The sequence below is a fragment of the Littorina saxatilis genome, linkage group LG1 (genome assembly GCF_037325665.1).
Source record: "Littorina saxatilis isolate snail1 linkage group LG1, US_GU_Lsax_2.0, whole genome shotgun sequence".
In the NCBI taxonomy this organism is placed as follows: Eukaryota; Metazoa; Mollusca; class Gastropoda; order Littorinimorpha; family Littorinidae; genus Littorina; species Littorina saxatilis.
The window spans coordinates 100116089-100142941 of NC_090245.1; the positions used below are offsets into that span (position 1 = coordinate 100116089).

Genomic DNA, 26853 nt, shown 5'->3' on the forward strand with positions numbered 1-26853 from the left:
GACAAGGACGAGGCAACAGGTGGGTTGATGAAGAACATCAAGAAGAAAAGAAGCTGCAACACATTCGATAACCACTGAGTCCCAGAGTCGGCGAAACATATCCTTTCCCCCACTGCCCCCAGCCCTAGGTGTGTACAATAATATTACCCCCAGGAAATATTGTCTTGCGAGCTGTCAATCACCCGGCAACAATATTTACAACAACATAAATCTTTACAATAGCCATGAATGCTATAATCAATTTCCAAAGAACGGAAGCAACCCAGGCTTGGCATTCTTGATTGTAATACACGTTAACGTCCCTTGATAAAATAACAGTCGTCAAACAAAGCAAAAGCTGGAGTTGTTTTGAACTTGGTTTAAACGTCACCTTGACCACTAATCGTTCTGTCCACTGACAACTGTCAACTAGTGTTAGTTCACACAAAATTTCACACGACAACTGAGACAACGACACCACAGTAGACGACAATAATTACAACCAATAAACAAACGAAACAAGACACATTCCAACACACAATTACCCCAGCGGCTCTTGGTAGTTGCCAACAAAACTCCAACACCGCCACACAGTCCAGACTCTGTCCAGCTTCTCTGCCATTCAAACCGTGAACTCAAGCAGTTATGTCGTACTAATACGCACGAAACAGAACCCAAGGCCTGCGCAAAAATGCTGCAACGCGAGGTCCGCAGCTAGCGCACGAGATACGCCATCTAAGCGTGCAATGTTTCGATGACAGTGTTATAGCAACTGGCAAAAGGAAATCGCACGGAATGCACCCATCAACAAACACACAATAATACATCGCGCCGAAAATAACGCAACATTGCCACCAAGGACAACAGTCGTCAAACACTTGCCACCACTACGTGACAATGACCACTTGGCCAACTGTGCCGGTATATCATGGCATGTATGTCCTAGTTAACTCAAACAGTTTGAGAGTAACCTCCCCTTTTAAGACCTTCGAAAATCTGAGAAAAGTAGGTTTTAAAAGGGGGTTACATTTATAGAGGTTATGAACAGAAAATCTGAAGAAACACAGTTTTAAAAGGGGGTATTTCGGTATAAAAATGTAGACAAGGACCTTTAACAAGGGTAAAAAGAGAAACAGAATCCGTTAGTCGCCTCTTACGATGACTTAAATTTAACTACACAGTTCGGATGATGTGGGTTGTGGACGACCCATATGGAATTACGTAAGGAATTTGACGCTGTTTATCCTTATTCGGATGGCATGGCCCATACTCTGCAAACAGGCGGCAAAACGTTTATTTCTATTCGGATGGCGTGGGTCGTGTACGACACATACTTTTAACGTTGAATCCTTCTTTGGAAAGTATGGGTCGTACACGACCCACATCATCCAGACTGTGTAGTCCAATGCGTGATCCAGTGAAGGTTAAAGCATGTTCTAAAGGATCAATTTTAGTTTTTAAAACCCAACTCTGGTTCTCTGGTTTTAAACATGGTGACCGTCATTGAAAAAAAGCACCAAAAAACTTGTGATTTTTTTAACTGCTTTCAAGTACTTCAAAATATGTGTGTGTGTGTGTGTGTGTGTGTGTGTGTGTGTGTGTGTGTGTGTGTGAACATCTTTTCACTGCACCAGATACTAAAAATGTCACAGCTGTTCTTGTTAATTTATCACATTTAATTTAAATCATGAAATCAGCACTTACACTGTACATTGTCTAATTAATGTGTGTGGAAATAACTTTCTTTCTTTATTTGGTGTTTAACGTTGTTTTCAAGCACGAAGGTTATATCGCGACGGGGAAAGGGGTGAGATGGGATAGAGCCACTTCTTAATTGTTTCTTGTTCACAAAAGCACTAATCAAAAAATTGCTCAAGGGGCTTGCAATGTAGTACAATATATGACCTTGCTGGGAGAATGCAAGTTTCCAGTACAAAGGACTTAACATTTCTTACATACTGCTTGACTAAAATCTTTACAAACATTGACTATATTCTATACAAGAAACACTGAACAAGGGTAAAAGGAGAAACAGAATCCGTTAGTCGCCTCTTACGACATGCTGGGGAGCATCGGGTAAATTCTTCCCCCTAACCCGCGGGGGGTTGTGGAAATAACACACAATAAACAAAATAAACTTGTAAAAACAAAAACATATTTGACCGCGTCATCTTAAATATCATTTTTATTTAAATATCACTTGGATAGGCAAGCATTTTGAAATCATCATCACTAATACAAAAAAAAATCAAATAGTCAAAAAGAAACAAAAGTAATATATTACAGATGAATATGGCCACAAACCTTCCCAAAAGATAAATATGAAAAACAGTCGTTCATAAAATAAAAAAATCAATACACAAAACTACGAACAACTTCAAAGAAAAATGTTTGGACAGAAACTTAAAATTGGTTATACTATACATCACAAGAGAAAACTATATCAGAGACATACATACAGAGATGCGAAGCGAGGGCCGCTCGCGTGAACTCTTAGGCTACGCAGGCCGCGCTCGGTCAGCGTGACCTCGCGCCATCCCGTACTAAGTTGTTGTTCGCTTGCTCTCTGACACCGATTTGAAGTGCTTTTCTGTCATATTTCTTTGGATATATCCAGCTTCAGACGAGAGATATCAGTGTACGGTAAACTTGATTCATATTCTGTAGCTTCAATAGTGTGCACACGAATGCATTTGAGAGGATTGGCTTCCCGATGTGAGTCAAAAACGGTTCCTTCGGTTCTTGCGGCCATTGTTTCTAAGTCCATTGCGCGTGGAGGCAATGTTTGGGAGCTAATATTTTCTTTTGTGCGAAACTTTGCTTTCCCTTGACTGGCAAATGCATTACTGGTGTAGACATTAATCTGTTTGTATAATTTTGGACGCGCTGTAATTAAATTTGATGTCTCACTCAAGTGGTTCTCGCACATACACTGGCGTGTGGATAAAAAGTTTTTAAGGAGAAATGAGCGAAATTGCTTACTTTAGGATTCATCTTCTAATCACCAAATAATGCAATAGTCTTCTTCTTGTGATTTTCTGTTTCTCTTGAGTGCAAATAATCAACATTTTGCATGTTTTATTATCTATGATTTTCTATGAAACAGTTATAACTCTTTAAAAACACAACAATTGCCAGCTTGGCGCCAGTCATGGGAGGATTACTTGCCCCTGTAGTAGGCGAAGAGTACGCGAACAATTGCCAGCTTGGCGCTAGTGGGAGGATTACTTGCCCCTGCCGTAGGTGAGGATAATGCAAGCGGGAAGACAGCGCTTCGCATCTCTTCTATCTATGTCTCTGACTATATGCAGAATAACTCATTGAATCAAGGCAATGCTAATATAGTGCCACAATGATCACAGCTATCTGCAATGGAATCTGAAAATCATCACAATACGATTGAATAGGCAGTTGAAAAAAGTTACTATACTGAGCTCTGCCTGAGGATTTTAATCACACAAATACATCATATCATTCAACATTTAATCATAATGAGTAATAACCATTAACAGTTTAAACGTGCACAAAACAAATCATGTCGTTTGACACCATGTTCATGATTTCAAGTCAAGAGTATGTACATTTTGCCTAATTTATTTTCTTTTTTTTCCCCAACAAGAAACAAGAAGGGCAAAGCCCATACGACTCACATGCTTGACCTAAACCTAGCAATGACATCATACACTAAGAACTGCTTTACACATTTTTCCTACCAAAATACATGTGACCTTGACCCAAGGTCAAGGTCATCCAAGGTCATGCAACACAAAGCTGTTAATTGAAGACATAGGAAGTACAATGGTGCTTATTGGCTCTTTCTACCATGAGATATGGTCACTTTTAGTGGTTCACTACCTTATTTTGGTCACATTTCATAAGGGTCAAAGTGACCTTGACCTTGATCATATGTGACCAAATGTGTCTCATGATGAAAGCATAACATGTGCCCCACATAATTTTTAAGTTTGAAACAGTTATCTTCCATAGTTCAGGGTCAAGGTCACTTCAAAATATGTATACAATCCAACTTTGAAGAGCTCCTGTGACCTTGACCTTGAAGCAAGTTAAACCAAACTGGTATCAAAAGATGGGGCTTACTTTGCCCTATATATCATATATAGGTGAGGTATTCAATCTCAAAAACTTCAGAGAAAATGGGAAAAATGTGAAAAATAGCTGTTTTTTAGACAACATTTATGGCCGCTGCGACCTTGACCTTGAAGCAAGGTCAAGATGCTATGTATGTTTTTTGGGGCCTTGTCATCATACACCATCTTGCCAAATTTGGTACTGATAGACTGAATAGTGTCCAAGAAATATCCAACGTTAAAGTTTTCCGGACGGCCGGACGGCCGGACGGCCGGACGGCCGGACGGACGGACGGACGACTCGGGTGAGTACATAGACTCACTTTTGCTTCGCATGTGAGTCAAAAAGCATTAAAAAATATGAACCCACATATAAAATATTCTCATATTAAGAATGATCTTGGAGCTTGTTTGTTTGCCTTTATAAGTTCCACCACGAACTGCTTAAAATGTATTGCAACAGCTATACCCTTTTTCTCATTAACAAAAGATATTATGCTGCTGCCAAAGTGTCACAATTTTTCCCAGATCTAAATCAAAAATGCCTATTTTCATGATTACAGGAATCAAAAATAAATATCCCTGATTGTATTGTATCAACTCTGGGTAAATAACAATAGAAATGTACTCATCTATAGACACAAACATATTCTTCTTCTTCTGCGTTCCCGTTGCCATGCTACATTTTTACCATCTATCCATCAGTCACTAATGTTTTGTTGTAGCAAGATGTCGGCAACATCATCAGCTTGCTGGCGGATGAGCGCCGGACCATTTGCATTCCTGGTTCTGCTTCCATGACGAGCTTTCATCTCCATAAATCTCCTGCAAAACACGATACCACAATATTCAGCCTTTTCACGGACTTAATGTACTTTCATGAAATAAGCATTTTTCGTACGTAGAATTAAAACCACAAACCACAATTCAGGGCTTTCTTTTACAAACATGCACACGCACACACGTAGGGGTGCAGGTAGGAGCTCGCACACGCACACACACACACACACGCACACGCACACACACACACATGCACACATGCACACACACACACGCACACACACACACACACACACACACACACACACACACACGCGCACACACACACACACACACACACACACACACACACACACACACACACACACACACACACACACACACACACACACACACACACACACACACAGATTATATATACAGGGCAACAGAAATGTAACTACACTGAAAAGGTTGACAAACAAGACTGCATGGTGAAGAACATCCCAAACCAGCCACAACACTTGTGACCGGGCATATATAATTATAATAACTTGTTTACACTCACTTTTTTCCACACTGGTACAGTGGCCTTGACGTGATCGATGGCAAAGTGGACAGCTTCCAGCGCTTCTTTTCTGTGGGGTGATGATACAGCTATCACTATGCTTGCTTCTTGCACGGGAACAACACTGCAAACAATCCTCTGTTTTAACAATCTTACTTTTCTATTAGCTGAGGAAACAGCTATCACTGTGCTTGCTTTTCCAACAGGTACCACCATGCAAATCACTCTCTAGTCAAACAATCTGTCAAACGCACCCTTCCCACAACCATGACCAGGGTTTTTCAGCAATTCCAACAGTATATGTTCAAGTTCACATGAACATAGATTGCAACATGACAATAAATATTTCAAAAGTATCAAACTCATTGAAAAGAATGAATAATTTATAGAATGTTTCATTATTGACAATTAAATTTAAAAAAACATTCACAGGAACTTCGACTTTTTGGTCTTTGAAGCGGACAGAGACAGAAAAATAATACTGAAAAAATACACAGAAAATGAGGACTTGTTTTAACCCAATGAGGCTAAATCACATCATATCAAACTCACCACCCCCCGCGGGTTAGGGGGAGTCCCATATTCGTTGGGACTAGAAAGAATTTACCCGATGCTACCCAGCATGTCGTAAGAGGCGACTAACGGTTCTGTTTCTTCTCTTCTTTTGTCTTATTTCTGCCTTACCAGTCCTTTCACCTATATTTCCTTCCAAGAAAACTCTCCCTACTATTCCCTGCAGTTTTCCAATTCTTTTCTTGTTGTCTTATTTCTACCTGACTGGATCCATCACCTTTATTTCACTTACCAAAAGTCTTCTTTTCCACATCCTTATTTTTCTGCACCCCGCATGTCGTATGAGGCGACTAACGGATTCTGTTTCTCCTTTTACCCTTGTTAAGTGGTTCTTGTATAGAATATAGTCAATGTTTGTAAAGATTTTAGTCAAGCAGTATGTAAGAAATGTTTAGTCCTTTGTACTGGAAACTTGCATTTTCCCAGTAAGGTCATATATTGTACTACGTTGCAAGCCTGGAGCAATTTTTTGATTAGTGCTTTTGTGAACAAGAAACACTTTCCCCTATCCCATCTCCCCCCCTTTCCCTCGTCGCGATATAACCTTCGTGGTTGAAAACGACGTTAAACACCAAATAAAGAAAGAAAGAATCAAACTCACCCTATTCGATGAATCATGACGATGTTTTCCACTTCCCACTTGCTCCGTACAAGTTCACAGGTTTCCAGCATTTTCTTCTTGGCCATTGGCATGTACGCTTCATACTCCAAACGCAGAACACTTTTACCATCAAAGTTATTCCTGGTGGTACCTGAAAGTACAAGGTAAGTTGTACATGGCACATCTCGTTCATTCTTTTAGATTAAGGGAAAAGGGTGGCCGAGTGGTAAAGTGCACTTGCCTCGGAAGCGAGAGGTTGCGAGTTCGACCCTGTTCGAAGCAATTTTCTCCCCCCTTTCCTAGCCCAGGTGGTGGGTTCAAGTGCTAGTCTTTCGGATGAGACGAAAAAACGAGGTCCTTTCGTGTACACTACAAAGGTCTTTCCTGGCAAAAATGTATAGGCATAGTTAAAAAATGTCCACCAAATACCCGTGTGACTTGGAATTAGTATAATAGGCCGTGAAAAGTAAATATTCGCCGTAATGACTTGAGATTTACTGGCCGATGTGAATGCGTGATATATTGTGTAAAAAATTCCATCTCACACGGCAGAAACTAATACATGTGTGTAAAGCGCGGAGAGCACAGTTAGTTGTGGTTCACGCTATATATTGTGCGCCTTGTGTCGCCTTGCGGTGAGATATGTGCGCCTTATAAATTCTCGTATTATTATTATCCCAGCGAAGCTGAAGGTATCCCACGAACGCCATACTGTAATCCACTTGAGAAATTTTCATACCGATGATACATGATAAAGAAGGATTCTTTGTGCCCGGCTACGGGCTATAGTTGAAGATCTTGGAAGTTCACCAAAAATTGGGACCATACTAACAAAAATACGGTGGCTGCAATAGGCGCCCCCATTTTTTGAGCAAACGCCACCCAAGGCCGCTTTGGACAGGTAGAAATTCTGTAGTTTCCAAGTCTATGGATAAAGCTCGCGTAAGAAGATTACGTCACAGTCGAAAGTCTTTGACGTCAATTAATGCATTATGACGTCATGCCTGCCTGTAGTCTTTTTCTCTCGCGCCGTGTGTGTGTGTGTGTTCATTTTGTGCACATGTGTTAGTATTACTGTTTGTATGTGTGTGTGTGTGTGTGTGTGTGTGTGTGTGTGTGTGTGTGTGTGTGTGTGTGTGTGTGTGTGTGTGTGTGTGTGCGCGCGTATGAGTCTGTACTCATGTGTGTGTGTGTGTGTGTGTAAGAAAGAGAGAGAGAGAGAGAGGTAGAGAGAGTGTGTGAATGTGTGTGTGCATGAGTTTGTGTGAATGTGTGTGTGTGTATCGAAAATTTCTTATCAAATTTTCATTTAATTAATATACTTACCAACTCACATAAGGGTCACTCTCCTGGAAACTGGTCAGTCGAGACAGCGTACAAAAACATTTAAATAAACAACACAATAATTACTTTCCTTTATTTTTATGTGTTTTGTTGTCTTTAGTGTTATTTGGAGCAACAGTGTGAACAAGAACTAAAGCGTTTGTACATTCTGTGATTTGCTTTGCACTCCAGAAGCTCTGAAATCGCCACTTTTTTCCATTCGAAAGTGTGACATGCTATCTCTGCACATACACATGCCTCAAACTTACCCATTTGATAACACATTTTTCTACAATTGTTGCAAATTCCTGTGTATGAATTTGATTTCACCCGCCCGATGCGCCCAAACGATCTTTCGATAATAACTTGGTTGCATTTGACCATGTAGAAACAATCGTCTCGCACGTCACGCTTGGTGTCCTATTTTTACCTTCAACGCCATGCCCAAACATAACTTGTGCATACTGTTTCAGGGGATGGATAATTCTACTCTGACATAGTAAAATATTCGATGTCGTTAATCGCGATTGAATGAGATTCAAGTTGAGTCTGTAAAGCAAGGTTAATGAGATGTTCTGATAGATCTGCAAGTGGTGTCCGAAAATTTGCGATACGTGTGAGCACATTGCAGAACTATTTTCTGGCAAACTTGCTATCTTTCAACCCATTCGCGCATGAATATAAGGGAGTCCCTGTGGGGGTTACACGGTGCAAACATGTTTTCGTACAATCGAGCACGCGGTTAGACGCAGGAAAACTTTGTTGTTGCGGTGTCCGCGCCAAAGTTGACGACAGACGTGCGAGACGGTACATGTGATCACAACCTTTGAGGTAAGTTTGAGCTTTACGACGGCTCTATTTTTACTATTTTGCGTGTAGAACTTAAACCACTATAAATGTGATTTTGTCATGTTTACAAACTGAATTCGAAAAAAATGCCTTTCTGTCAGAAAAACGCAACCAAGTGGCAAATTCATGGGTAGAGTAGATCTAGGTAACAGTCCAACGTGAAAAGAAGTTTTCGTTTTTTATGATTGTTTTGCGCCTCTTGTTAGTTTATTTTCTATTTTTTTAAATGAAGATTAGATCATGTGGTTCAGGTTCATTTGTTTTGTTGAGAATCTCAAGAAATAGCGTTTGAATCTCTCATCATAGCCAGAGCTGTCTCGTTCGTATTGCAGACGCCATTGCTGCTTTCCGCATGCGGTGTCAGCGATGCGTGCGGGACAGAAATTATGACAGATACTGGCATTTTCATTCGCACTGGAGCAGATTTTACACAGCGTGTAGTCATTTTTACATTTAATTAAGTTTTGACTTAATAACATAGAGGGGGAATCGAGACGAGGGTCGGGGTGTATTATGTGTGTGTGTGTGTCTGTGCGTGTGTGTGTGTAGAGCGATTCAGAGTAATGACTACTGGACCGATCTTTATGAAATTTTACATGAGAGTTCCTGGGCATGATATCCCCAGATGTTTTTTTCATTTTTTGGATAAATGTCTTTGATGACGTCATATCCGGCTTTTTGTAAAAGTTGAAGCGGCACTGTCACACCCTCATTTTTCAATCAAATTGATTGAAATTTTGGCAAAGCAATCTTCGACGAAGGCCGGACTTTGTGTTGCATTTCAGCTTGGAGGCTTAAAAATTAATTAATGACTTTGGTCATTAAAAATCTGAAAATTGTAATTCAAATTTTATTTTTTTATAAAACGATCCAAAACTATGTTCATTTTATTCTTCATCATTTTCTGACCCAAACACATATAAATATATTATATTCGGATTAAAAACAAGCTCTCAAAATTAAAAATATAAACATTATGATTAAAATTAAATTTCGGAAATCGATTTAAAAACAATTCCATCTTATTTCTTGTCGGTTCCTGATTCCAAAAACATATAGATATGATATGTTTGGATTAAAAACACGCTCAGAAAGTTCAAACAAAGAGAGGTGCAGTAAAGCGTGCTTATATGCAGCACAGCGAAACCACTACCGCCCTAAACAGGCTCGTCAGTTTCACTGCGGTCATTGTTAAAAAATGCAGTGCGTTCAGTTTCATTCTGTGAGTTCCACAGCTTGACTAAATGTAGTAATTTTGCCTTACGCGACTTGTTGTTTCTTTGTGTTACGAGGATGTGTTCAGGACAGAACCACTCTGGTTTTCAATGTGTGTATCTTGGGATCTTGACGGTTGTAACATGCACTGTTATGTACCTCAATGTGAGATGTAAAGCTGTGGTAGCAATTAAAATATCTGACTCTAACTGTTGCATACTTTATTTTCAGATGCCAGGATGCTGCTAATGCTCCTATCCTTTCTGCCAGTCCAGTCAATGCTGATCCAGGAGCAGATCAGAGAGACCGGTACGTTTCTACTGTAAATAATTGTTTTAACATGTTTGTCATTAATCTTAATCTTATTATACTGGAATGACTTTGCTTGCGTGCAGTCATTTTTTAAATTTTCTGTATCCAAACTGATTTGTGCAGACATTCCTAGCAAAGTCTTTCCATGGCATGGTAAGTGCAGGTTACATATGGAATCAATTACATTTATACATGTATTTCAAGTACCAAATTACCCCTAGTTGGTATGAATGGAGAGCTTCAGTTGTCTGCTTTTCTGAGGTAGACATTTCCAAGTTTATTGGTGTCACTTGCTCCTTGTATTTTTAATTCATGATGTAAACCTTTTCAGTTACTATTTTTAATGTTTCTATTTTAAGAAAGGTTTATTTGTTTGTCCACAGATTGACACACTGGATGGGAATGGGGTGGTTGTTCGTTTCCATAGGAAACAAGGATCATCGTTTGTGTGGCCTGCTGTGGAAGAGATATTTTTTGTGAAGTTTGAGGAAGTAGTTAAGGTGCTGCCTGTCCCAACTCTTGACAGGCGTGGCAGACACACATTTCAATAAAAAGTTGTTTCGTTTTGACTGAAATAAACCCATGGTTAACTGATATTGGTGTCTGTGTTTGTTTGCGGTGTCCATGGTTACACGCGAGACGTTCTGTGTCATTTGATGAATATCTGCATGTAATACCAAGATTTTTCAAAGTATGTCCATATTGCTGTTTTAAGTATTCATGGAGATTCTTTAAATCATACAATTTTGCAGATAGCAATATCTGATCACTTGCTGGAAAGGTTTTCTGTAAATTAAGAAATTGTTGATCTAGCGTCCTCATAGTAATCCCCCCATTATGTAAGTGTATGGTATATTTTGAAACTTCTGGTACTTCTATGAAGCAATTTCTATTGTATCTCATTGGAAATTGCATGATAATCACTTGTATTTTTTATGATAAGAGTAAAAATGTGCCTCTAATGGTGTTCTGTGTTACACGCGAGACAAGGCAACCTTCAACACATTATCTTAAATTACAACATTTCCAAAAGTTTATCTTGCTTTTCAAAACCTTGTGTTGGAAAGTTGAGATGTTAAACAAACCAAACACACCAAAATATTTCAATTTTGACTAACTTTATTTTTGGACACTCAAGTCACACATCTGACCAGTTTTCAGGAGAGTGACCCATAAATAGCATTAACTTCAGTTTGATGCGTTAGACATTGAAGCACTGACCCTGGTAACAGGGGGAGATAACTCCCAAAACAAAACAAACCCTTGACAACGGGTCCCGGGAGTTACCTCCCCCCACCGGCTGCCCGCGCATGCGCTGGACATACTGCCTGTATAGTCATTCCCACTGAAACACCACCTTAAACCACACAAAGCGGGGTAGGTAGGGAGGGCATTAACTATGTGAGTTGGTAAGTATATTAATTAAATGAAAATTTGATAAGAAATTTTCGATTAAATAACATATTCTTACTACAACTCACATAAATAGCAGATTGCTACACAAGGCGGCGGGAAACTCACCTAAACCTTCGGTAGAACCTGGCCAGCTGCCACCATGGCAGGCAAACAGCTCGAGCCATCTTGCCTAGTGCTGGCAATATCACGTAGATAAAAGTTTATGAAAACGTCTTCAGACTTCCAGTATGCTGCTCTGAGCACTTCAGTCATCCTGCCTGAGCGCAAGACCGCTAGAGAGGCGGCCCAGGCTCTCGCCTCATGCGTACGAGGCGACCGTAATGGGAGAACGGAGCGTCCCCCCCCATGTGTCTGCCACCACTCATATGCTTGCCTTATAAGCCCGGCAGACCATCTCGCCAAAGTCGTCTTAACGATATCCTTATCCCTGGCTACGTTTAACGAGATGAAAAGCAGTTTCTGAGATGAAGCTCTTAACGGAGCCGTGCGAGACAGGTAAGCCCGCAGAGCCCGGACCGGGCAGTTCAAGAGGTCAGGGTCACCGCGCGGCAAAATAGAACGCAGCGACTGTATGTTCACTACGGGAGACGGCTGGTTAGGTTTTTGATTCTTTGCTAAAAACACAGGCGAAAAACGCAAGATAACAGAGCCATCCTTTTCGAAAGAAATATCCTGGTTAAGTCCGGAAAGAGCGTGAACCTCGCTTCCCCGACGCGCTGACGCAAGCAAAATAAGGAGGAGAGTCTTCTTAGTAAGGTTAGACAGACTAGCCTCTTTCAAAGGTTCGAAAACCGAGGAGCGCAAAAATTCCAGTACAAGTAACAGATCCCAGGCTGGGACAGACGTTCTGCGTGAAGCAGAGCTAAGAGCGGAACCTTTAATGACGCTTGCGATCAACCCGTCCAGGGTAATAGAGCGTCCCAACTGCTTGAGGGTAGTGGAAATGGCAGAACGGCGTACCCGGAGGGTAGACGCCGTCCGACCTTGGGAGGAGAGCCAAGCCAAATGATTTGCAACCTGCATAGAACGTGGAGACAACGGGTTAACGCCGTTAAGACGACACCACTGGGCCCAAGCAGCCCAATGGGACGAATAAACAGCAGAAGTAGATTTTCTATGCGCCTTCTGCACCAATGTCAGAGTGAGGTCTGACGCCCCAGCGCGCTTCAACGCTCTCCTGACAGAACCCAAGCGTGTAGAGCCAGGAGATGAGGGTCCCTGTGAGGGATCCCCGACCTCGGTTGCAGAAGCTCCCCCTCTCGAAGATCGAGAGGAATGGGTGGACCGTCGGCTAGACGAAGAAGGTCCGGAAACCACGCCTGGCTCGGCCACAACGGCGCTATGAGAACCAGCCTTGGCTTCTCCAAGTCCGCCTTTCTCAGCACCTTGCCCAGCAACGGAATGGGAGGGAAGGCATAAGCTATCAGATCCTTCCAGTCTATTTCCATGGCGTTGACCTCCCAAGCCTCCGGGTCCGGCACTGGGGACACGAAGACTGGGAGACGCCGAGAGAACCGGGTGGCAAACAGATCCACGAGGGGTTTGTCCACCTGCGTCCACAGACGCCGCAGTGCTTGGTGTGCGATAGTCCACTCCGAGTGCAGAATCTGCGAAGTGCGACTGAGTGAATCTGCCAAGATGTTCAGGCACCCCGGAAGGTACTTCGCTGAAATCACAATCCCCTGAAGGAACGCCCAAGCGAGAATCTCGCAAGCCCTGTTGGACAGAACCAGCGAGCGCGTACCCCCCTGCTTGTTCAGGTACGCGGCCACAGTGGTGTTGTCCGTGCGGATCAACACATGCTTGCCTCGCAATGAGGCGACAAACTCCCGAAGCCCGAGGCGCACTGCTTCCAACTCCAGAATGTTGATATGCAACGACTTCTGATCCTGGTCCCAAAGACCGGAAGCTGTGTTCCCCTCCAGATGAGCTCCCCAACCCTGAAGGGACGCATCTGTAAAAAGATGCAACTCCGGAGGGGGCAAGGAAATCGGAACGCCCTGAGTCAGCCAGGCCGAATCCAACCACTGACTTGTTGACTCCAGGAACCATCCCTGAAGGGGAAGAGACAGATTCCAACCTTGCGAGGCTGGATCCCAGGCAGAGTTCAGAAACGCCTGAAACGGGCGTTTGTGAACTCTGCCCAGAGGAATCAGGGTAGACATCGACTCCATCTGGCCCTGGAGTGACGCCAACACCCTGACAGGCGCGTGGCGGAGGCTTGACAGAGACCTGACCAGATCCTGCAGCTTGTCTATCCTCCGCTGGGCGGGACGCACAGTCCAAGCTCGGGTGTCGAACACCATGCCCAGATACGTGAACTCCTGAGAGGGAACCAAGTCGGACTTCCCTTGGTTCACGAAGAAACCTAAGTCTCTCGCAGTCTGCAAGACTATCTGGGTGTGCTGCCCGCACAGGGACTCTTGTTGACTCAGAATCAACCAGTCGTCCAGATAAACTCTGAGACGGATCCCTTTCTGGCGCACTAATGCGCAAAGCTGGCGCACTATCATGGTGAAAATCCAGGGTGCAAAAGAAAGCCCGAACGGCAGCGCCCTGAACTGGAACACCCTGTCGCCCCACAGGAACCGCAGCCACTTTCGATCTGACCTGTGCATCAGAATATGGAAGTACGCGTCTGTCAGGTCGATGGAAGTGACCCAGTCCGACGGACGTAGGGCCTCCCTGACAGACGCTGGAGTCTCCATCTTGAACGGAACTTTCCGGAGAAAGCCGTTCAAGGGAGACAGATCCAACACCGGTCGCCAACCCCCTGACGCTTTCGGGACGACAAACAGTCTCCCGTAAAAGCCAGGGGATCGACGATCGATGACCTCTTCTACCGTTTGCTTCTGCAAGAGCAGTAGAACCTCCGCCTGAATAACGGCACAAGCCTCTGGATCGGCGGGGAACTTGAACCTGGGTGTTGTCCTGGTTAGAGGGGCCTTGTCCTCCAACCAGAGCAACCGGAACCCCGATCGAACCACTCCCGTAACCCAAGGGTTGCTCGTAAGAGCCAACCAAGCTGGAACGGCCCTTGAGAGGCCGCCCGCTACCAAAGGGGTAGGGGAGTGGCTGGATCGGGGAGCCTTCATTGGGGGTTAGGTTTGCCACCTGACCCCTTCTTCCCGAAGGAAGGCTTCTTATTGTAGGGGCGCGAACGGCTGCCACCCCTATGCGACCTCGTCTTCTGTCCAGAGCCGCGAAAAGGAAAGAAAAGGTCGAAGAGCAGTTTCAGCAAGGGAATATCGCTGATGCGTGGAAAGGGTTGAAAACTCTGTCAGGTCAAACAAAACAGAAACCCAGTTGTACTCTCCCTTTAGAAGACCAACAAAACATGGCACAGGACCTGAATACGTTTTACTGCCGATTCGAACGCGACGATGTAGGGAGTGTTTTAGATGACACCATTTTAAACTTAAAAGAGAGAATTTCTGACGACGACGACTTCGAGATCGAGGGTGATGTGGTGCAGTCTGTTTTTCAGAAACTTAAGGTGCGTAAGGCTGTTGGTCCTGATGGTCTTGGGGGCAGGACCTTGAAGTGGTGTGCAGCACAGTTGTCTGTAGTTTTCAGTCAGCTTTTCACTTGGTCACTCAGGGACTGTATTGTTCCTGATGTGTGGAAAAAGTCAACCATCTGTCCCGTTCCTAAAAACAGTAGACCCAAACAGCTCAATGACTATCGTCCAGTTGCCCTCACTTCGGTAGTAATGAAATGTTTTGAACGCATCCTTCTGCCTCGTCTTCTCAACTGCACACAACCTTTCATGGACCCTTCTCAGTTTGCCTACAAGAAAAACAGAGGCACAGATGACGCCACACTCACACTTCTGCAACAAGCATATAGTCACTTAGAAAAACCTGGTTCCTTCGTCCGTATTCTATTTATAGACTTTTCATCTGCTTTCAACACAATACAACCTCACCTGCTTGTTCAAAAACTGCTTTCTTACAACGTCACTCCCAGACTCGTCCTTTGGATCACACAGTTTCTAGTGAACAGAACCCAGTCCGTCCGTTTCCATAGCGCACTTTCATCCATAGTTAGTACTTCTACTGGAGCCCCTCAGGGCACAGTATTGTCTCCAGTTCTGTTCACATTATACACTAACGATTGTCAAGGCACTGTTACGACCCCTCTTGTGAAATATTCTGACGATTCTGCCCTTGAAGACCTGTCTGACTCCGATTCTGTTTATTTTTCTGAAGTTCAAAATTTCAGCTCCTGGTGTAAAGATAACTACTTAGCCCTAAATGTGACAAAAACAAAAGAGCTAGTTAGTGACTTTCGCAAAAACCCAGCTACAGTTTCAGATTTATACATAGATGGTGTGAAAGTTGAGCGAGTGACTGAATACAAATATCTCGGTACAGTCATTGACAACAAACTAAATTTCTCCTCAAACACTAAAGCTATCCACAAGAAGTGTCAGTCAAGAATCTACTGCTTACAAAAGCTCAGAAGTCTGAACATCAACAGCCGCATCCTCCAAACATTCTATACTTCATTCATTGAATCCATTCTCACTTTCTCTTTCATCTGCTGGTATGGAGGTCTGTGTGTGAAGAGTAAGAATGTGCTTGGGCGGGTGGTGAACACATGTGGTAAGATTGTGGGGGTGAGACAGGAAGGACTGACTGTGCTGTATGAACGACGTGTGGTGCGAAAGGCCCGCTGCATCATCCAGGATAGTAGTCATGTGCTCGCTCACCACTTTGAGGTCCTGCCCTCAGGACGTCGCCTCCGCACTCCCAGATTCCGCACGCTCAGAACTAAGATCAGTTTTATTCCAAAGTCAATTGGCTTTTTAAATACCTAAGTTAATTAAAACTAGTATGTGTGCCGGTGAACATATGCACTGATTTCTGTGATGAATATTTTTTATATTCTTTGATGTGCACCCTTATGCTGAGTGTGATAACCCTCGAATGACTAGTCCTGTGATAAATATTGTTCAATGACATATCTAGTCCTGTGATAATGATAGTTTTTAGCGGTAAACTTTTAGCTAAAGCTGACGGCAATTTACCTATTTGGAATCATGTTACTATTCCTGTTAGTGTACATATGCGTGCGCGAGTGTAGTATGCTTCGTATGGTATTTTTATCTGTTGTCTTATTATTTGTTTTGTCTTTTAATGTGCACCACACTGAAATTTCTCTGTATGAGATAATAAAGTATTCGTATTCGTATTCGTATTCGTGTAAAAGATGAAGGCGGCGCCGAACCACCTTTTTTCTGACCCTGCTTAAGGGCAAGCTCAGACAGCTTAACGAAATGCAAGTCCTTCACCTCTTGAGACTCTCGCCTGAGAGCCTCGAGAGACTCAGGACCCAGTAAGCTCTGTCCCGCAAACGGAGAAACTTTCAAAGCCTCAATAGTGGCTTTATCCGACAGTCTCGAGTCTCTCAAAAGAGCTTCACGACGCCATAACACGGCCTGCGTGTACAACTTGGCCGAAGTTGCGGTCTGCTCAGCCGCGATCTTAGCAAGAGCTGCTAACAAAGTCACAACATCTTCTTCTACCGCGTCGTCCCGGAACTTAAAGGGCTCCAGAGAAACAAAGATGGATCTGGACAGCGCTCTAATAAGAGTGTCAGACACGGAAGCCAATTCCAGAGAAACTCTCCCAGCTTCCTCAATCGCGATCACGCCGGCTTCGGTACAGACGGACAGCTTTTCCTTCTTGTACCCCTCCTTCCGCAAGTTCGCCAACTCCGGAGTGACCTGAAGCGGGGAACTCGGGAGCGCGAAAGAATCGATAAAATGAACCGGTTTCCCGAACAGCTTAGGCCTACGGGCCAAGTTAGACTGTATGCGAGAGCAATCACGCGGAGAAGCCAGCCATTGCTGAGCAGATTCAGGCGCATCCCCATGAGCAGATAAAAGAGGAACGATGTCATCAGAACTGACACTCAGCACCTTAGCCATATGGTAGGCTACAGAAGGAGACTCCCGAAACCGGAAGCGGACACCAGTCTCGCTGTCACCCCGGAAATCGCCAAACGCGGAAGGAGGTGCCGCTAGCCGTGAAGACGAAGCTGACACCCCCTCCGCAAAATATCTAGAGGTAACCTCAGCTGCAGCACTCAGCGCGCGTGAGAAACTCCTCTGAACCCGAAAGTTGTGTTCCGCCTCCGAAGAGTCTTCACAATCTTCGCCAACATCCACATCATCAATCAAGATGTCCGATGAAGGCCGATCATGACCGGAACCATCATTGTCCCTAAACGGAACTGATGAACCCGCCGTACCGGAACCCTGTGTAGCCACACCAAGGGGAACCGATACAGCCGAGCTGCTACCATAGGTAGCTGGCAATCCGGAAGGGAAAGCAACCGGAAACACACCTGTGCTTTGCCCGGAAGCCAACCCATCCTGCCTCCCGCCATCCACAGCCGCCTGAGCGGAAGTGAAGGCAGGAAACGGATTGCCGTTACCACCAACGACCGGAACCCCCGTGGGCTGCGAACCGGAAGTCGATGGTAACGAAATGGAAGTGCCACGATCTCTCGAAAGAGATCCTGTGGCCGGAAATCCCTTTGCCGAAGCAGTTGAACCCAAGTACGAGGGACCGGACGGACCGGCCCCACCGTCAAGGGTGGAATAACCGTTGAGATGAACCGCACGCTCGTGTGCTGAACACCCCCAACTTCCAGAAACACGTACCTGATCGGCCGAAGCCGAAAGCTGCGGATCAGCAACGTCCGCCGACGTAACCGTAGCAGAAGGAACAATCCTCGACAAAGAGGCAGCGTTGCCAACCCCTGGAGGCAAAGCCGGAATGGTGGAGTAAGACACACCCCTGTCAGTAGCCAGCATCTCCCTCATTTGATCCTTGAAAGTAGAAAAAAGAGCAAACAATTCATCGCGCGAGACCGCCTGGGCCTCTTTCTCCTGCGGCGACAAAACAGGCATGCTAGCAGGAGGATCGATCGAAACACGCAACGCCTCCTTGCTAACCGGATCGAAAACGCTGACCAGAGGTCGTTTCACCGGTGAAACCTTATCTTTCGAACGCGACTTCTTGGATTTACTTTTAGAAGAAGACGCAGACCCAGAACTGCCCAGCGGCGAACCCACCGGTACCTGCTTGGCAGAGCTCTTACCCTTGTCCGCCATCGAAATGACAAGTCACAACGAGAAAATTTTGCAAAAATAATTACAAAATTCTAAAATGCAAACGGCGGCATGCACCCGTAACACCGGGCACTGCCTACGCTAGGTTGAAGCAACAAAGAACTCCAGAAATCGGAGTCAAAAGTTCCACAACCGGCAGACAAAACAAAATGCAAATGGCGGCATGCGCTTGTAAAACAGCGCTCTGCCTACACAGGTTGAGACAACAAAAAAACCCAGAAATCGGAGCAAAACGTTTCACAACCAAAATAATAATCAAGCAAAAGAAGGCAGGCACCTAAACGACGGTGCTCCTACCTGAAAGCGCCAAGTTGACGAACAGATAAACTTCTTAAGACGAAGTGCAAATTTTCAACAACAATTACAAAATGCAAATGGCGGCCGGCACCAACTAACAGTGCCCCGACCGTTAAAGCCAAGTTGAGACGAACAAGAAACTCCGACAAGTTAGAGTCAAGTTCCCCAACAAAATACACTTTGCAAATGGCGGCAAGGCAAAACAAGATAAACAAGAAAGATCTCACCGTAGTAGAGGCAAGAAGCGTTCAGACTTCAAAGGGTCAACGGCCTACCGTGGCAGGCCAGCGGCTGAAGAAGACAGCCAGAGTGCAAACACGTCTATTCGCTAGCGTGTTGAAGAAGGGAATGACTATACAGGCAGTATGTCCAGCGCATGCGCGGGCAGCCGGTGGGGGGAGGTAACTCCCGGGACCCGTTGTCAAGGGTTTGTTTTGTTTTGGGAGTTATCTCCCCCTGTTACCATGGTCAGTGCTTCAATGTCTAACGCATCAAACTGAAGTTAATGCTATTTATGTGAGTTGTAGTAAGAATATGTTATTTAATATGTGTTTGTTTGTAAAGGTGTGTCCGTCTGTCTATGTGCGTATTTGTTTGTTTGGTTGCTTAACGCCCAGCCGACCACGAAGGGCCATATCAGGGCGGTGCTGCTTTGACATAACGTGCGCCACACACAAGACAGAAGTTGGAGCACAGGCTTCATGTCTCACCCAGTCACATTATTCTGACACCGGACCAACCAGTCCCAGCACTAACCCCATAATGCCAGACGCCAGGCGGAGCAGCCACAAGATTGCCAATTTTAAAGTCTTAGGTATGACCCGGCCGGGGTTTGAACCCACGACCTCCCGATCACGGGGAGGACGCCTTACCACTAGACTAGGCCAACCGTGCCGGTCTCTTCTGGCTTAAGATGGCGCTGTTTAAGCTCTCTTGCATTAAACAGAACATGGTGATTGAGGTTCTATCATCAAAACGGATCTGTCTGCACTTACATGTTCACACTTACTTCTCAAGCAAGAGACGCGTCTTTGTCTCGGACAAGTAAACCACATGCAGCGGATGTTGCGCGAACGTCTGTTTCATATCACGTGGGACAGCCAAGACTAGCTGAAGTCAACCGTCAGTTCCGGATAGTGGCTTGTGCCATTTGAAGACACCCGACCGTTTGAGAATAAAAACCTCATATACGATTTTTGAATGATTTTTTTTTCCGCTGAATTTTTTTTCCCCCGTTGAAACTCCTCACGAAAACCGCAGAAATCAGCGGATCCGCGGACCATTCCCATGCCTGGTGTACGTGTGTGTGTGTGGGTGTGTGTGTGTGTTTGTATAAGAGAGAAAGAGAAAGAGAAAGAGAGAGAGAGAGAGAGAGAAACATTGAAACATTGACATTGAAACATTGAACTTTATTACAGGAAAGATAGCATTAGGTCCGTAGGACCTTTCTTACAGCTAGTCCTGATCTAAGCAAAATGGTTATAATCGAAATGGGAATACATAGGAACAAACTTTTTATGATGAAACGCAGACACACGCAATAATAGTAATATAAGAATAAGATCATTTTTTATCGACATGTGATATACAGATATACAACCATACATTATCAGAACACACACACATACATATATATACACGCACACGCACACACACACAGAAGATCAACTAACTTATAAGGCAAGCCAACATAACACGACACACTAACCAAATAAAGGATCAGGTAGCAAAGTTTTAAAAAAAATAAATTAAAAAAAAAACCCGTTCATGACCTAATATATACCATCTTAGATTATGAAGGAATCACCATGCCAATATAAAATGCAGTAATACTATCTTAGATACTAGAAGGAGTAATACACGAGAATGTATTCTTATCACACCAAGTTGACGCAAGACACATACATGCACATTTTCAGAAGGATAAAAGGCACACATACGTTTGAGCAACCAGGCACATTACATTAAAGTGATGTTTGAATGTATTTTTGCAGATGTGTTTTGAATGTTTTAAGGTTACTGGTCGATTTTAAGCATGTAGGTAGGGAGTTCCAGACATAAGCTCCCGAGTATGAAAGACTAGTTTTAAATATGTCAATGCGTGGCTTCGGGCAGGCCAGATTATGCTTGAAAGTGGAATACCGAGAAGGTGTTGATTGAAACAAATGAGTTAGATATTCGGGTGCTTGGTCATGTAGGATCTTGTGCATGAAAACTGATTTATTAAATAAAAGCTGTTGTTTAAGTTGAGGTATATTGAGGGCTGTCAGTTTTGCGTCAGTAGTTAGTGATGGGTCAGGCAGAATGAGTTTAGCTGACCTACGATGACGAGAATTTATAGTTTTGAATAATGCATCACTACAGCCATCCCAGATGACAGAGGCATAATCAATGTGAGGTTTGATGTGGGCGTTGTAGAACATTTTTCGGGCGTCTAAAGTTATGACTGACTGAAGTTTTGAAAGTAGGAATAAATTTCTTGAAACGCGTTTACACAGATGTTCAATGTGGGAATGCCACCTAAGCTTATCATCGATAATCACGCCTAGCAGTTTGTGTTCGCTAACCTTTTCTATTGAGTTTCCGTTGATGGTGAGATCTAGTGAGAGGGGGGACAACTGATGCTTCTGGCGCGTTGTAATTACCATTGATCTAGATTTCAGAGGGTTTACGACCATGTTGTTTTCAGAGCACCATTGTGAGATGTCTCTAAGGGTGTGTTGAAGAGATTGTTGAATATTTTCAAGACGTCTATTTTGTGTCCGTAGTGTTGTGTCATCAGCGAGCATGTGGCATTCTACTGAGTTGTCAGAGAAGTGAAGTGGAAGGTCATTAACGTAAATACAGAAAAGAATAGGACCTAAGACAGAGCCCTGGGGTACTCCATATAACACGGACTCCTCTCTTGAGTACGCACCATGTACATAGACTTGTTGCGATCGGTTTTCAAGGAAAGACTGAAAGAAAGACAGAGAGTCAGATCCATTGAGATATAGTGATAATTTGTTGAGGAGAATTTTATGATCAACGAGGTCAAAGGCCTTAGAAAAATCTAAGTATACGACCCCAGAGAGCTGGGAGGAATTTATGGCTGACAGACATTTGTCTGTCAAAAGCGAGAGCGCAGTAGAACATGAGTGGTTACTGCGGAAACCAGACTGCAAGGGGTGGAAAAGGGCCAAACGGTCCATGTATTTTGTGAGATTAATGTGAATATGTCTTTCAAGAAGCTTTGATAGTACTGAGAGTAAGGAAATAGGGCGGTAGAGAGAGAGAGAGAGAGAGTGGTTGGGTGCGTAAGTGTATGTGTGTGTGTATGTGTGTTTTTTTGTAAAGGTGTGTATGTCCGTCTGTCTATATGTGCGTATGGGGGTGTGTTTTGTGTATGAAGTGTGTGTGAGAGAGTGAGTGAGTGCGTGTGAGTGAGTGTGTATGTGTGTACGTGTGTAACTTGGGGTGTGTGTGTGTGCATGCGTGTGTGTGTGTGTGTTCGTGTGTGTGTGTGTGTGTTTGAGAGAGAGAGAGAGAGAGAGAGAGAGAGAGAGAGAGAGAGAGAGAGAGAGAGAGTAAGAGAGAGGTTTGTCTTTCGCTGGGGTATGCAGTGCCTTGGCGTTGCACTTCTACTTAATTATTATTATTAATCAGGGGTCGTACTAGCCCATTTGGGACATTCTGTGTGTTTTTGCTAAACACATGACTGTACAACCTTCACACTTAAAAAAAACACGATTTTAATTTTTGTTCTCAATGGTATTTTTTTGTTTTGTTTTGTTTGTCTGTTTCATTTGGGGGTTGTTGCTGTTGTTTGGTTTAGATTAAAAAAAAATTTTAAAAATCGAAAAGGGAGTTGTACAAAATGAAGTCTCTGCACATCACGTGTCTCCCTTATTCCACATTACCCTGGAAGGGAGAAGACAGTCTCCTTTGCACAAAGAAATGTTGACTTCTTATGCCGTCTGTACACACATCATCGTGACGTGCGTACACACAGACTTATGCATCCATACATGCGCGCGCGCACACACACACACACAAGAATTTGGGTGTGATCTCAATACAGAAGAACCCCCCTTTTAAGACCCTGATGTTTCAGAAGTTCTGTCCATATCTTTAAATTTACCTCCAATTCCTCCAATTCCTAACTCACCTCTGCTTTTCTCAGATTTTTAGTGGTCTTAAATTTAAAAGGGGGGGATCTTCGGTATTATAGCTTGACAAAACTGACATTTTGGTGGTATCAAAAGAGGGGTTCTTCTGAAGCTTGACAAAATTGACATTTACCGACAAAAAGCGCGACAGCCCCCGATGTTGGCGAGGTAGCTTGCGCTGTGATGGCTTCCACGCTCAGTTTATCCTCCACAACGTCGACGTGGTCCTGCCCTCCCTCAGCTGCTGGCCCCACTGTGTCCAGCTCAGCAGCCTGCAAATCAAGTCAGTCATGTAATTTTAAAGGCTAAGGGTCGACGCGCTGCAGATGTATCTCTAGTTTCTAGTGCTGGCAAGGCTAAGTAGCTGCGTGGCCTTCTACTATAACCAGGCTTGGTCTGGTGGAGACGGATATTCAACTCTAAGTCCCAATCTGCTTCCTGTAAACCATCAGTTTCTGATCACAGACACCACCAGGCTTTTACATACAGTACAAACACCCTTTCGTTTAAAAGCTTACCTCAAATGAACATCCTAGGTGCTCTCCATAGAGACTAAAGAGAGCGAGCATTTTTCAAAGAATATATTTCCTGTGGACATATATAGATGCGAGTGCTAGTAGTAGAACAGAGCAACAACTTATCTTGGCTTTAGATGTACTTAAAACCCAGCTAATGGATGATTCCCCCCAGTGCATTAGAAAATCCCAGGGTGTTACTTTTTATCTGACATGCTTAGCCTAACAAGATAAACACACCAACACTGTCAGATGCTAATCCCAAGTAACCCAATATTCTGAAAAAATGTAGTGTTGTTGGTGTTTTTCTTCCTTTTCATCTTAGTCATTATCTTTTTAAAGTGTTCGTTTGGCCATGCAAGCAAAATGCAGAACTACTGTCACAATGAAAGTAAAAACTGCTTTCTCTGCTCCCCTTGAAAAGTACCCCCATCAAATTCCCACACCCCACACCCAAATACCCAACCCTGCACACAGCCCCCCCTCCACCCACACACACAAACACATACATGCACACATGCTCACACACACACAAACACATGCACAGCTACGTACACCACACATGCACACTCCTCCCCCATCTTTCTACCCGTCAGTCTTACCTGCTTTCTACAAATACAACTTACCGTATTACACTCCCCAGACATGTCTGTTAGCCAGCGTCCGCTGTCAGCCAGCCCCAACAAAAACTTTTCTTAACCCCTCCAAGTCTACAGTCACAGTAAACCTCTGGTTTCCTTAAATCCAGAGTGCTTTAAGTTTAACCACCGCTGATGGGCGGGATGATGGCAAGCTCGTCTCCTGCTTGCAGTGTCAGTTCTTGGTTATCCAACTCCAAATATTCTTCGTTCAGTGACAGAACAACGTTTTCAGCAATAACGCTTAGCCTGGAATAAAGGAAAAGACAACTTTATGCTCTCACTCTCAGTGTTCTAACGTCTGGCAGATCAACAAACAATGACCAATCATTTTCAATCATACACAGTTTGAAGGCAAAATGAACAAGGTTTTAGGGGATTATCTTTGTTTTGGGATTATTTCAGTCACATAAATTTGGCAGCAAGAGAAAACTGCTGCTGGAGCGGTGCATACATGCTTAACACACAGCTTTGTCCAAAAAAACATGTTTAATGACAAAAACAGCTGTCCGTTTGCTTTCTATATTTGTACCAGCACTCATTTTAACACTGTTTCATTCAGTCAGGGCGGGTGGTCTAGTACTAGTAGGAGTGAGGAATTAACTTACTCGGGGTATTCTTCTATCAGTTTCTCCAAAATGGACACACTTGTTGTGCAACTTGCAAACTCGAAGTCAGCTTCCTTTTTCCCGACAATTTCTCGGCTTTTGGCGAAGAACAGCAATTTCACCTGTGAAATAAATCATTGCAAACATCAAAGACAAGAACCAAGACAGAACTAAGTAAACATGGGAAAAATTGCTGTATCATGTGCAGGTCACGTTTTTGGTAGAGATGGACAATTTTGCAAGCGTTCGGGTTCCGTTGATTAATCAGATTAGTGTTAGATAATGTGCATTTGCAAATTTGGAAGAAACACACGAGCGAAAATGTCACCTGCTTACTCATCCTAATATATTTTGTTTTAAAATACGCAGAGGTAAAATTACTGCAAGTACCTTGACTCGGTCCATAGTTGAACAACCATACTCACATTTTGTGCAGCGAGTGGTCTCCCTTGAGGATTGATTGTGCGCTTTCCGTGTACTCCGCCACAAGTGCGTGCGAGTTCCCGATGGTTTGTGTGTGTGTGTGTGTGTGTGTGTCTGTGCGTGCGTGCGATGGGCACGGGAACTTGAAAAGACCAACCCCGAAACCTCAGGTTTCCACTTCAAAGTCCCAACTTCCACAGGAGGTTCTTGAGATTACATGGGTGAAACCTAGGAAAATCAAATTGACTGAAAATGTTTGAGGCAGGGGTCCAGGGGCCGCCCAGGCCCTGGCGGGGTACGGGGCAGGGCCCCGTTAGGGGGTCCAGCGGCCGAAAACGAATGTTTGCATTATTCATTGTGATTTTGTGGCCTTTCCTGGCAAAAAAATACACTATCATGCAGGTCAAAAAAATACCTTCAGATTCTAATGATATGGTAAAAAGGGTAAACAAAATCAAAACAATTCACAGAAGTAATCATTTTTCTTGTGTATCCTTTCACACTTGCATCTTCCAACACAACGACACAATTGATAACAATTAACATTGACAACAGCCATACTACATGAAATAGAAAGTGAACAACTGAACAACTGAAATAAAAGTTCGAAATATTACATTGCCAGACAGGCATTGAACGAAATGATGAAACAGAATGTCACACATGCAAACAGCATGATGTAGCACTGCACAAAGTAGCAACTAAGCAGTAGCATCTCTTATAGTGCAAAGTTCTCAAGGAAAAGCACTTGAGTTTCAAGCACCAAACTTATCACACACAGTTTTAGTTTCATGAACTCCAACCAGTCCCATCGCCATTTGTTGGCTAGACCAGCATCAATAAGATCTGTCCGTGCGTTTTCCGTCAAAGCCGGCATCTTTGTCGCAGAAATCGTGTCACCACTTCGTAATGCCTGCCAAAACGCGAGAGAACTTTTTATTTTTTATCGTGATGCAGAGCGAATCCGAAAGCGAAGAAACCTCACCTACAGGGTTTACCGCGAGCACGGGCAAAAGCGCTTCCGTTTCCGGGCAAACTGCAACCGGTTCACTATAGCAGTTCGAAAACGCGTTCCGCAAGTAGTTTCGTTTGGTTTAAAAAAAAATTAAAAAAAATAAAAAAAATTTCTTTTTTTTTCCAAAATTGCGGATTGACGGAATTTCCGTCAGACTTATTTTCAGATTGACGGATTTCAATTGACGGGCTACTTTCACCCATGAGATTATTTTGGCAGGTAAATTATAGGGACTGTCATCTGCCTGATCTGCACATATTTTGATTTACTAGTTTCTGATGCAGTGATCTTCAACCAATATTTTGCTATCATGCTTATTAGTAATATAACACACACACATACGTACTGACGAGGTTTGTTATTGGTTTTTTTGTGTGTTTGT

At 43.7% G+C, this 26853-nt stretch overlaps 2 protein-coding genes and 2 long non-coding RNA genes across 4 annotated transcripts; 1 reads left to right on the plus strand and 3 right to left on the minus strand.

Annotated features, from left to right (window-relative positions):
- Positions 1–1634: 1634 nt before the first annotated feature.
- Positions 1635–24549, minus strand: LOC138947220 (molybdopterin synthase catalytic subunit-like). Its single transcript, XM_070318660.1, has 5 exons — positions 24414–24549; positions 23406–23544; positions 6569–6719; positions 5395–5518; positions 1635–4892 (listed from the first exon to the last, which is right to left on the minus strand). The coding sequence occupies exons 1-5, from the start codon at positions 24432–24434 to the stop codon at positions 4812–4814; spliced, it is 516 nt and encodes a 171-aa protein (XP_070174761.1). The 5' UTR covers positions 24435–24549; the 3' UTR covers positions 1635–4811.
- Positions 8414–10802, plus strand: LOC138947209 (uncharacterized). Its single transcript, XR_011449593.1, has 3 exons — positions 8414–8722; positions 10187–10264; positions 10651–10802. It is a non-coding gene; the product is annotated as an uncharacterized lncRNA (long non-coding RNA).
- LOC138947214 (uncharacterized) lies at positions 14893–16885 on the minus strand. Its single transcript, XR_011449594.1, has 2 exons — positions 16325–16885; positions 14893–15472 (listed from the first exon to the last, which is right to left on the minus strand). It is a non-coding gene; the product is annotated as an uncharacterized lncRNA (long non-coding RNA).
- LOC138947228 (uncharacterized) lies at positions 24537–25468 on the minus strand. Its single transcript, XM_070318671.1, has 3 exons — positions 25424–25468; positions 25034–25155; positions 24537–24674 (listed from the first exon to the last, which is right to left on the minus strand). The coding sequence occupies exons 1-3, from the start codon at positions 25436–25438 to the stop codon at positions 24548–24550; spliced, it is 264 nt and encodes an 87-aa protein (XP_070174772.1). The 5' UTR covers positions 25439–25468; the 3' UTR covers positions 24537–24547.
- Between the last annotated feature and the right edge of the window lie 1385 nt (positions 25469–26853).

Excerpts from the sequence above, each read along its gene's own strand:
- LOC138947228 (XM_070318671.1), bottom strand. Across the intron at positions 24,675-25,033 it reads CTGATAGAAGAATACCCCGA|GCTAAGCGTTATTGCTGAAA; the intron begins GTAAGTTAATTC and ends CCTTTATTCCAG.
- LOC138947220 (XM_070318660.1), bottom strand. The coding sequence starts at position 24,434 with ATGTCTGGGGAGTGTAATACG. Across the intron at positions 6,720-23,405 it reads GGCTGTCGCGCTTTTTGTCG|GTACCACCAGGAATAACTTT; the intron begins GTAAATGTCAAT and ends TTGTACTTTCAG. Across the intron at positions 5,519-6,568 it reads GTCATGATTCATCGAATAGG|TGTTGTTCCCGTGCAAGAAG; the intron begins GTGAGTTTGATT and ends GATTGTTTGCAG.